This window comes from Schistocerca serialis, chromosome 4 (assembly GCF_023864345.2).
Source record: "Schistocerca serialis cubense isolate TAMUIC-IGC-003099 chromosome 4, iqSchSeri2.2, whole genome shotgun sequence".
Classification (NCBI taxonomy): domain Eukaryota; kingdom Metazoa; phylum Arthropoda; class Insecta; order Orthoptera; family Acrididae; genus Schistocerca; species Schistocerca serialis.
Genome location: NC_064641.1, coordinates 471,820,719 through 471,832,951, shown reverse-complemented (window position 1 = coordinate 471,832,951; position 12,233 = coordinate 471,820,719). Strand labels below are relative to the sequence as shown.

The 12,233-nt window shown below is 38.0% G+C and overlaps 2 protein-coding genes across 4 annotated transcripts in view; one reads left to right on the top strand and one right to left on the bottom strand.

Moving 5' to 3' along the window:
- The window catches only part of LOC126475138 (coenzyme Q-binding protein COQ10 homolog A, mitochondrial), a 97,312-nt gene that overhangs the window by 33,675 nt on the left and 51,404 nt on the right, over positions 1 to 12,233 (bottom strand). The window lies entirely within an intron of this gene.
- LOC126475139 (protein RER1) overlaps positions 1 to 12,233 on the top strand; it is an 86,693-nt gene that overhangs the window by 73,930 nt on the left and 530 nt on the right. Inside the window, exon 5 of the mRNA XM_050102746.1 lies at positions 4,431 to 4,645. Within this exon, the coding sequence (XP_049958703.1) occupies positions 4,431 to 4,645 (215 nt within the window). The remainder of the gene's footprint in view (positions 1 to 4,430; positions 4,646 to 12,233) is intronic.

Sequence of the window (12,233 nt, the reverse complement as noted above, 5' to 3'; positions counted from 1 at the left end):
TGGCTCTTGCATCACGATAATGTGCTCACACATTCATCCCTGTTAGTGCCTGACTATTGCACAAAAAGTGCCTCATCCTCTGTACTCTCCAGACCTGTCTGCTGTGGACTTTTTTTAATTTCCAAAGTTAAAAACCTCATTGAAAAGGAGAAGATTCGGAACCATAGATGAGATAAAAGAAAACTCACAAACAGTGGTCATGCAATCCAGCAAGAGGCACACCAAGACTACTTCCGGAAATGGAAATGATGATAGGAGCTACGAATAAATTGTAGAGGAGATTATTTCAAAGGAGATCATGCACAATAAGTAAAAGGTAAGTGCAGAAAAATTCTGTAGACAGAGTTCTGAAATTTTTAGAACAGATCTCATATGTTGAAAAATTCCTGGGTGTAGATGGAATACCAGCCTGTTTATGAAAAGTAATTCCTCTGAGGCGTATGCCACACTGTCAACCCTGTGACATATGGTTTTACTGGCAAGTAAAATATTTCATCTGAAAACTGTGGAATAGCTCTGAGTTCATTGCACAGCAAAGGGATATCACAACTAGACACAATGCAATAAAAATACATGTATTCATTCATAATCAACTGCATGGGCCTGTTCTCAGAAAAATAATCTGTTATACATAGTTTGCCATGAAATTATTGCCAGTGTCTGCAATATTCAGCAGTGTTAATGAAGTTCCTTTCTCAAGTGAGATTCATAGCAGGAAATGTCTGGCAAACCTGCCTTTGCATGATGATGGCATGGTATTTGGAATTTATATGGCCCAAATGTTTCTACGATCAGTACAATACAAGTGAATGCACCAAATCTTTGTGATGAATAAACATAGGAATAACATATAAGGATGAATGTAAGAAGTAATTTAATGGTTCAAATGGCTCTGAGCACTATGGGACTTAACAAAGTAATTTAAGAATGAAGTACAAGAATATGGGAATTTTAAAATATATCTCTGAAAGTATCATATGCACATTACATTACAAATATGATTTGTAATTTTACAATCGGTATAAAACCCTTGCATCCCCTGATTTGGTAAGAAACATTAGAGTAGAAATCTTCTACAAACGAGGGTAGATAAATGAAAATAAATAAGCAGTTGTTGGGTATTGCACACTGGATGCAAATGTGTGAAGCTGCAACACCAGCCACTGTGCTGCCACTTCGATTGAACTTGTCACTGCTAAAAAACACCTGAAGTACATCGAAAACTTATACCGTCATTTTCTCAAAAATGATAACGTAACTATGGATAAACTGATGCGTGTTCTCTTATTTTGACCACTCTTCCACTGAACTGGCTGTGTGAAAAGCATAATCCCTTTCAGTTAATACCATTGTGTTGGAATATTTGGCTCTGTGCTTTGTTGTTGTTCATGCTGTAAGCCATACTGGAAATAACAATCTCCTTAAACTGCAAGGCAATCCAGATGATATTAAAAGTTTTCACAGTATAAGTACATCTGCCTTTTTTCTTTGCCAGTCATTATACTGGTTTCAGAGACATTATTCTGCAAATGTTTGATGTAGGGTCTTGTACAATTACACAGTTTTAGTGAATTTAGATTTTGCAGTGAAATGAGTGGCAAACCAACCTTCTATGTGAAGCAGTATATTGGAATTCCTATAACATTCAACAAATTCAAAACTCTAGTAGGGTGATTTAGTTTCATTTGTATCAGTCGTAGAATAACTCACTCACATAACCATTCTGAACTAGTATAACTTTCAGTGATACCTGGGTATATTTCGCTTATGTGTCATTGATATTACACAATTAATTTGTCAGAATGAGTTAGCCAGAATTTTTGGCTGTTGGATAGGTGCCTTCTCCTATTTGTAAAAGGTTTTCAGCAAATTCTGATGTTCTTGGTTAATGTATGCAATTGTCCCTCATTGACACATGAAATACCACTCAAAGCATTTTAGACACTATTCGAAAACACAGTATGTGAGAAAACAATTTTTTTCCACCCAGTGCGACCCAACTCCATTACCAATAGCAGGAGATCAAGGGCCAAGGGCTATCTATCACCACAATTGTAAGTGGGTGGCAGTGAGTGTTCACGGATAAAACGGTGTCTTTACACACACACACACACACACACACACACACACACACACACACACACACACACACACACACTCTTACCTTTTATATGTACGAGGGGCGTTTGAAAAGGCCATGCAAAGTCAGAGAGATGGCACCACCGATGTGTATTGACATCTTGTTTAGTCAGTAGTATCTTTGGAAAGAACACACACTAAGTTTCAGGCATATTGGTCTATTTCTTTGTGTTCGGCATTCGTGTAAATCAAGGAAGTCGAGTGATTGTCAAAAAATGGCCGAAGAAGAATTTCGTGTGGTGATTAAACATTACTTTATGAAAGGCAAAATGCCTCAGGAGACTAAAGAGAAGCTTGATAAACGTTATGGTGACTCAGCACCTTCGATTACAGAAGTTTGCAAGTGGTTTCAAAATTTTTGGAGTGACCATATGGGCACAAGCGATGCTTAACATTCTGGATGCCCTGTGGAGGTTAAGACTCCAGAAATCATTGATAAAATCCATGATATGGTTATGGATGACAGAAGAGTTAAGGTGCGTGAGATTGCTAGTGCTGTGGGCATCTCAAATGAGCGGGTACATAATATTTTGCATAAATATTTGGACATGAGAAAGCTATCTGCAAGATGGGTTCCGCGATTGCTCACGCTTGACCAAATGCAAAATTGTGTGAAGTGTTGCAAGGATGGTGTGCAGCTGTTCAGGAAGAATCTGCAGGACTTTAAACATTGTTTCGTCACTGTGGATGAAACATAGATACATTACTATACTCTTGATACTAAACAACAATCTAAACAATTCGTTACCAAGGGAGAATCTGCACCAAAAAACACGAAGACCAGTCCTTTGGCCTGAAAGGTTATGGCGACTGTCTTTTGGGATAATCCAAGGGATAATCCTCATCAACTATCTGGAAAAGGGTAAAACTATCACAGGTGCACATTATTCATTGTTATTAGACCGCAAAAAAGTCCTTTCCCATCACGACAATGCACCAGCACACCCCTCAGCAGTTGTGGTTGCAAAATTAATGGGAATAGGATTCCAACTTGTTTCACATCCCCCCCCCCACCCATTTTCTCCAGATTTGGCTCCCTCAGACTACTATTTGTTACCCCTATTTGAAGAAATGGCTGGTGGGACAAAGATTTTATTCAAACGAGGAGGCGATTGCAGCAACTAATAGCTATTTTGCAGACTTGTCCAATTCCTATTATTGGGAAGGTATCAACAAATTAGAACAGCATTGGACGAAGTGTATAAGCCTAAAAGGAGACTGTAGAAAAATAAAAAAGATTTACCCCAAACACACAATTTATTTTTTATTTTTTTTTTTTTTATTTTTTTGCATGGACTTTTCAAATCACTTTCTCCTTTAGTGATCAGGATTTTCTGACAGCTACAGGTGTGCCATCTTCAAAGACGCAAACTTCGTTTTGAGTCTTAGGTGGCATGTCGTAATAATACAGCAAAGTCTTGTCCCCTGTCACGATGTTATTCACATATTGAGATTGTCCCTTATAAAACTTTTTTAACATGTCCCAGCACCAAGTCACACGTCATGTGATCTGCTCTTCTGTCAGTCTGAGTGATTTGCTCTTCTGTCAGTCTACGAGGCATCCAGAGACAACAAAGTTTCTTTACTTGCAAATGATCATGCGGAATCGAATGAATTGTGGGTGCAGTTATCCCTAAAGTATCCTCTATCTGCTTATAGGTCATTCACATGTCATCGTCTAGCATTTTCCTCACAGCATCAGTGTTTTCCTCTGTAACTGATGGGCGTGTCCTTCCTGTCCTCTGTTGGAATTTTCTGTACCACCTGAATATAGTTGTGCGGTGTGGACACACATCACCATGCAAGAGTCATTTCTTCAAAGCAGTTGTCTATGTTTAAACCACAGGTGAAGTTGTACTGCAAAACTGCCTGAATCTCTCTTCATGATCACGATACCATAGCAAGCACTTCAAACTAACTCTGCTAGTGAATGACTGTGCCCAACTACTTGGTACAATTATTAAAATGCAGGTATGGAGTATTCTCAGAACACAACAGCAATCAGCCTCCTGCAGCTTATTGTTGTGTCGTATTGCAAAACTTTACTAGTACCCTTTGTACATACCATAAGAATATGTCCTATGGGTGTCCTCCATTAATTTCATGAACCCAAAGAAACCAAAATTTGTGTATTAAGACAATAAATTGATTTCATTTAGCATGATACTGTTTATTGTAATCTGTTTGTTGTTTTAAAATTAGTAGTTTGAGACTCTACTTCTCCCTTTTGTCCCTTTTGTCCCTGTTGTCCTAACTCTGAACAGTTGTCACTTTTTATTTTTTTCTTTCAGATGATGGTCCTGAACTTCCAACAAAGGCAAATGAAGAATTCAGGCCATTTATCCGTCGCCTTCCAGAGTTCAAATTCTGGTATTCGGTGGTAAAGTCCACAATATTGTCAGTCATCTGTACATTTTTTGACTGCTTCAACATTCCTGTCTTCTGGCCAATTCTTGTTATGTATTTCATAACTCTGTTTTGTATTACAATGAAGAGGCAGATAAAGGTAAGTTTCTACACTGATAAATTTGTATATCACCTACCTTTGTGGGAAGTTGAGAGAAGGAAAACTGACAAAACCATCTCGGCTAGAATTCTGGTACAATAACTATGTACAACTAATTGCACCAAAACTGTTGCATTTTTGGAATTTTGTAGGTGAATGAAATTCTTTTGCCTTGCCATGGTGCACTTATGACAAACTAGTAAATCCTAAGAGTATGTAGTGTATTAGGTAAAATGAAACTACCCCCCCCCCCCCCCCCCCCCCCCATGTCAGTATGAACTGAGTAGTAAACATGATAATGTGTGCTGACAGTTTATTACGGAGTAGGGTTGTCGTAAAGACAAATTTTATTTATTTTCATCTCTGTTTCTCAGAACCTCCAGAAATGTAAAGCTGATTTCTTACATGGTTCTATTGGACTAAACTTTGATATAAATATTGTTACTTACGTTAACTGATCATTTTAGACACTAAAAGTTGCTGATCATTTTAGACACTAAAAGTTGCTGATCATTTTAGACACTAAAAGTTGCTGATCATTTTAGACACTAAAAGTTGCTGATCATTTTAGACACTAAAAGTTGCTGATCATTTTAGACACTAAAAGTTGCTGATCATTTTAGACACTAAAAGTTGCTGATCATTTTAGACACTAAAAGTTGCTGATCATTTTAGACACTAAAAGTTGCTGATCATTTTAGACACTAAAAGTTGCTGATCATTTTAGACACTAAAAGTTGCTGATCATTTTAGACACTAAAAGTTGCTGATCATTTTAGACACTAAAAGTTGCTGATCATTTTAGACACTAAAAGTTGCTGATCATTTTAGACACTAAAAGTTGCTGATCATTTTAGACACTAAAAGTTGCTGATCATTTTAGACACTAAAAGTTGCTGATCATTTTAGACACTACAAAAACTGTGGATTTTTACACTAATATTAATTGATTGTGATGGTTTTTACATCTCAACCTTACTCCAACCCGTAGTGGTTTAGTGGTTCTGAGAATCTGTAACGCTCACTCTTCTTCTGAAACACGCGTGTGCATGTCGCCCCCCCCCCCCCCCCCACCCCCCTGCGCGCGCGCGCACACACACACACACACACACACACACACACACACACACACACACACACACACACACTCACTTTCCATATTTAATGAAGCCAAGGACCAGAAGCAATCTTTACTGATGAGCCAACATGTTATGTGGCAAAAGCCAGACTGCTGCATTGTGTAAACATATTACATATTATGCTTCCACTCCCAATCATATTTCTGTCTTGGGGCAGTGACGTGGGGAAGTTGGCATGAGTAATTGTGTATGACATGTCTTAGATGGTAATCAGTATCATTGTGACAAATATTGTGCCACCACTACACATATTAACATCCACTTGGAGTGAAAAAAAATCAACAGGGTGAGTGGTGGAAGTGAAACCTGTTGATCTTCAGAGACATCCAGCTTCACAACATATGCCACAAAAGAAGCTTGTGAGATGCAGCTGGCTATGTGATCAATTATGAACAGTAGATACCTTCAGGAATTGCGTGATGTCACTTAATGGGTATCCCGGAATCGCTGGAGTTGTAATCCTAGAGCCCAGCGAAGAGGAGCAGCGGTGGGGACCTACAAAGGCCACCGGTTCATCTTGGGCGACAGCGGATGAATCATGAACTGTTAAAACACGCCCTGGCAATTCATGCAGGCACATGTCCCGGCTTGCATTTGAGGATGGTGAAAGTTATTTGCTTGTTCTCGTTCTCGTCACATCATCTTCGGAATTACGTTTCTCTTGTTTCTTCTCTCTGGATACGTAGAATGACGCCATCTTGTGAAATACAGTACTTCATACAACCTATGAATATTTTCAAACTTCCAGTGAATGCAGTTTTCATTACCACACTTACACAAAGTTCTTTTTTCTTTTTAGAAATAAGTGTAAGCCTACCCATTTTACCCTATAAAATAGGATGCCTCCTTGACCACGAGGCAATTTTCTAGGATGGCCTGCAGCTGTGCACCTGAGGCACGACTTTTGAGGTTCAGTTTTATTGAGGTTGTAATAAGTATATCACAAAGGTCTGTAACGACCTTGTCTAAAATTGTAGTAAATATTAGCACATCCTATACCATTAGGCATAAACACACATTCTCTATACGCTTCTATAAATTGTTAAAAGCTGCTTCATATTAGGTTTATAATACCACAAGTCCTCTAGTACAATAACAGCTGCTGATACATTTATTTTGTTTCCATAAAATGTCCTTGCAAGTTTGTCGATTCGAGCATTCAGTATCAGGAACCAGGAAAGCAAGCCGGAGACTATCAGGATAATGTCTGATGTGTTCCCAGCTTTTTTTTTTTAAATAATGCCGGCATGAGCTGGAACAATATGCTTTTATTTAAGATGTTATATTGCCTTTCCTCTTACAAAATGTTAGTGTTACAATATTTTTAACCATTATGGGTACGTATTTCACTTCAGATTGATCATCATCATCAGCTTTAAGCTCACTACCACTTACAAGAACACCTACATAAAAAGGATTAGTCTGGAAAAGAGTATTTCTAGCACCGCACTCTTTTTTTCAATACTTGTCCAATCACTAACTTTACTCACAGGTACAGATTTCTCTGGATGACTATACATGACAAAACGATATAAATTTTTACCAGTATACCTCCTCCAAGGAACACCAGTAGATTCAAATCCTTTAATACTAAATTTACCAAGCTTATTACTAATACAAAGCTTTAACTTTTCCCATTTTACCTCGTTCTTCAAAAAATTTCTTATTAGCGCTACTATCCAAAGTTAGTCTCTCAACCCTAACATTAATACGATAAATATGTCTTCACATTGTTAGTAATTACATTCTGATATTTATTAGCAAAAAATGGATTTCATCCTTAATATTATAACGTCTAAAAGAAGGAAATTGAACAGCATATGTATCAAATTTTCCATCAACATGATCTGTTTTACCACCATAATTAAATTCAGCATTAATAGTTTCCAAAAATTGCATTCGCCAATGGCACATCTTCCCCAAAGTAATATATGATGTCATACGCGGACGCCTATGACTCCATAGTCTCTTCCTGTGAATCACACGACGCCTCATCGGACAATATCTCCCCTACATGGGGACGACGAAGTGTCAATCTCCTCCTTCACAGATAAACAATGCTCAATATGGCAAGTAGTGTGAACAATATTTAATCAAGACAAAAGTGCCTCATCCGCAATCGCCATTTCATTGGACATAATATAACGAGCCCCGAATGAGTAATTGTTAGGCTGGGTTTATTTTAACATTTACTGTTACCAGCCTATCTTCAACAGTTCTCTTCAAACTGCCTGCAAACGGCTTCCATCTACTCATAATTTGAAGGCATCAGTAAGTTGCAAATTGTAGCTGGTGGTGCATGGGGAAAATAGTAACCTGTACCACCGCCGTCCTGGGAACTGTAATTTGTCTTACATTGGTTTCTTCTAGCCCACTTCCTTTTCTCTGTCAACCTCTTCGTTTGCAGCACTCGTACCTCATGTCTTCAAAGCTCGCCTTATAATGTTCTTTTAATACTTTACTTTTTGTCAGAGGTACCAGTATGGTGTACTGGCACCATACTGGCCCTGAATATATTCCCATCTCCATCTTCCCCTAGTTTTTCCCATCTTCCTCAAATCAAGTCTCATGCTGTAATCTGTCTCTGAGAACCTCATTGTCATTGGAATGTTAAACCATACCTTTTTAGCATCTCACACAATGAAAGTACTAAAATTGTGAACATTTATTTTAGAAAGATAAGAGCCTCTGTATTTTAATCTGTATAGATACTAAGCAAGCCACCGTATTTTGATGAGAACTAGAAAAGAGCAAACTAGTAACAGTTGTAGTTGCCCTTAAAAGAACCCATTAATCAAACCTATGTACCACAATTCGTATTCCCACTTCCATATGCTATCAGTGTATAATCAACAGTTAAAATCCACGTTTCGACAGAATTAAATTGAAACAGACTGAATGTTGTATGAAGAGCAAAGAATGTTGTAAAAACAGTGTGTGTCTAGTATGTTATGGAAGGTACCCACTGATGTGTTGTGACACCCTGTAACATGCCAATTTGTGAGAGGGGTACTTGGAGTAAATGTAAAGTATTTGTTAGCAGAGTAATTTACGGGCAGTTTCTGATTCGAACAATTTATTAATATATTAATATGAATTACACACACAAAGCTCAATACACGGAATAAAAAAAATCACAGTGTCTATAGTTGCCCATAGCAACACAAAAGATATTCACATACCAGGAGGGCATAGATTCTAAAATCCCACACCCCCACTAGAATTATGCCTGCAAAAAAGATGCACAAACGCAAAAACAAAAAAACTACTTTCTCAGTCCAAAATCTTGCAGTAGCAGATGATGGCGTGCCTTCGTCAGAGATTTTGTCGTCATATCTGCCAGCATTTGGTCTGAAGGTACATGCTCCACAGTAATTTGTACTGTCTCTATTTTTTCCCTTATGAAGTGGTGTCTTGTATCTAAATGTTTGGTTTGAGTCTTATAGCCGCTTTTCTTAGACAGGTAAATTGCTGCCTTGTTGTCACATAATAGTTTAACAGGGTCTTTTTTGGGGTTTGGTGATATTTCATTGCATAGCCTTTGAAGCCATAGAGCCTCATAACATGATGAGGTCAGAGCCATATATTCTGCGTCAGTTGTAGATAAGGCCACTGTTGGCTGTTTTACACTGCCAAGATATCACTGCTCCTTGAAATTTAAGGAGAGATCCAGTTGTTGACTTTCTGTCTTCAGAATCTCCAGCCCAATCTGCATCACAATAACCTACTGTGTGGCAGTCCTCTGATTTAGAAAACTAAAGTTTCATATCCGTAGTGCCTTTTAGATATCTGAAGATTCTTTTGACTGTTTGCCAGTGCGACATGCCTGGATTATTACAAAAACGGCTAACAGTTCCTATCGGAAAGGCTAGGTCCAGCCTTGTTCCTAATTGAACATACATTAAACTACTTATTGCTTCACAATAGGGTATGTTCTTCATAGCTTCTTGCTCTTGTTCTGTTTTTGGAGCCACGTCATGAGTGAGCATCTGATTACTGTCCAGTGGTGTACATATTGGATTACACTTTCATATTAAATCTGTCGAGAATTTGTTCCACATTGTGTGTCTGATCCATCCACAAATAACCTTTGTGGTTCCTAGTAATTCTGATACCTAAACAGTTGGTAACTTCACCAAGATCTTTCAGCTTAAATTTTTCTCTGGGTTTGTTTTTAAAAGCATCTCTGTCTTGTGAATTGTTACTAAAAATGAGCATATCGTCCACATAAACATAAACTATTAAAATGTCTGAACCTTGATTTTTATAAAAGACACAAGGATCAGCTGTTGACCTTTTGAAGTGTAGATTCAATAGTGTACCATCTAATTTCAAGTTCCAGCAGCAACCACCTTGCTTCAATCCATATACTGCCTTTTTCAGTCTTTTTACACCATTATCTTTCACTGTCTTTGTAACTGGATCTACTTCTGGAACTTTCACATAAATCTCTTCATGTAAGTCACCTTGTAAGAAAGCTGTGACAACATGTAAGTGGTCAATGTCAAGATCACATTTAGCAGCCATAGCAAATAAATACCTTAATGAGTTATGTCTTATGACTGGCACAACCTTTTATGACTAGCCATGCTTTATAGCGTACAATGAGACCTTTCATCTCTTTCTTTTAAATACCCATTTTGCCTTTAATGGCTTTTTATTTGAAGGTAAATCAGCAGACTCCCACGTGTGGTTCTTTTTGTGAGATTGTAACTCGTCTTGCATTGCCTTCAACCAGTTTTCAGTGTTGTCTGACATCATAGTTTCCTCTAATGTCGAAGGATTGGAGTCAGTTGACTGTTTAGACTGAGTCATACAGTTTCTTTGGCTTTGGAATTCTCGATGACCTTTGTATTTGCTGCACTTGCTCATTATCATTAATTGGATTGTCTGGACTTGTTTAGTCATTGCTGCTAGTATTCATTGAACTGCTACTTGATGTTACACTCTCAGGTTCAATTTCTTCTAATTCAGTCGTAGTTACTTCATCTTGCTTCTTCTGTCATTGGGAGAAACAGTAGACTTGGTGCCTTTTACTCAGTTCTCTCTTTACACTGTTTCAAAGTATCATAAGAAATCACATCTCTCATTTTTTGATTCTCTGACAGTTAGGTTCAAAAAGTCTTGTATGCTTGTTCCTACCAAAATACACTCAACACTTTTTTGTCCCATTTTCGTCTGTTGGCTCTTGGAATTTGAGTATATGCCTTACTTCCAAATATTCTAAGATGCTTAAGATTCGGGTTCTTGTTTTTCCTAGCTTCTTCTTGGGTCTTGTTCTTTAGTGCATTAGTCAGAGACCTGTTAATCAAATAAACAGCAGTGGAGACTGCCTCTGCCCAGAATTTATTTGGCAAATTTATTTGGCAAATTTGTTTCAAAGAGATGGCATCTTGCTTTTTCTACTATTGTACAATTGTAATATTCAAAAAGGGTCCCAGGTGCCATAGAGCAGCATCGCTAATAGATTGTTTATTACAAGCTTCATCGTTTATTTCTTGCAGCAATTTACCTTTTATGGAGTCCCCTGTGATCGGCACGTTTGAATTTTCTAAGCCCATAACCATAGGCTTACATTCGTCTGGTAATCCTGCAAGCAGAATACACCCAATCCATTCTTCTTTAACTTCAAAATTCAAGCCATTTAATTTTTGTGGCATGGAAATTATCTTTGACACACATTCTTCTACTGACGAACAATTCTCCAGTCTGGTTGACAGTAAAGATTTTAATGACTATCCTTCTGAAGAGATTAGAATCTTCGTAGACTTGCTTTAGCTTGTCCCATGCTTCTTTTGCTGTAGATGTATCTTTCTGGTGAACATATATCAACGGATGGGCGGAGAGTATAATTTTGGCTCTTGCTGTACAAACTTAAGTTGTGTCCTGTACGTCGCCACTGACGCATCCCCACAATTGTTAGTGTCCTAAATATGTTCGCATAGCAAACTGCCAGGTACTGTAGTTTTCTCTTCCCATCAGTTTTTCAGTTGTAGGCAGTGATTGGTATTTACTGGCATCATGATTTTAGCGATTATGTCGTTCCAAATTACCGCGCGCTGCTGCCAAGTTCCCTGAGCCGGTGACCTCGTAATTATTTTTAGAATATTATACCCGATTTATAATTCTGGGTCCATAAACTGTTAGCAGAGTAATTTATGGGCGGTTTCTGATTGGGACAGTTTATTAATACATTAAGCAAAGTACATGAATTACACACACAAAGCTCAATACACAGAATTTAAAAAATCAGTGTCCATAGTTGCCCATAGCAACACAAGAGATTCGCACACCAGGGAGGCATAGATTCTAAAATCTCACAGTTTTCTACCTATCCTACACTACTGCCATCATCACTGAGAGTGAATAGCACTTACCTAGCAGCAGTGACATGTCATGCACGTGTATTTGCAACACTAATATTGGGCTCTGCCCAAATGAATGCTTTT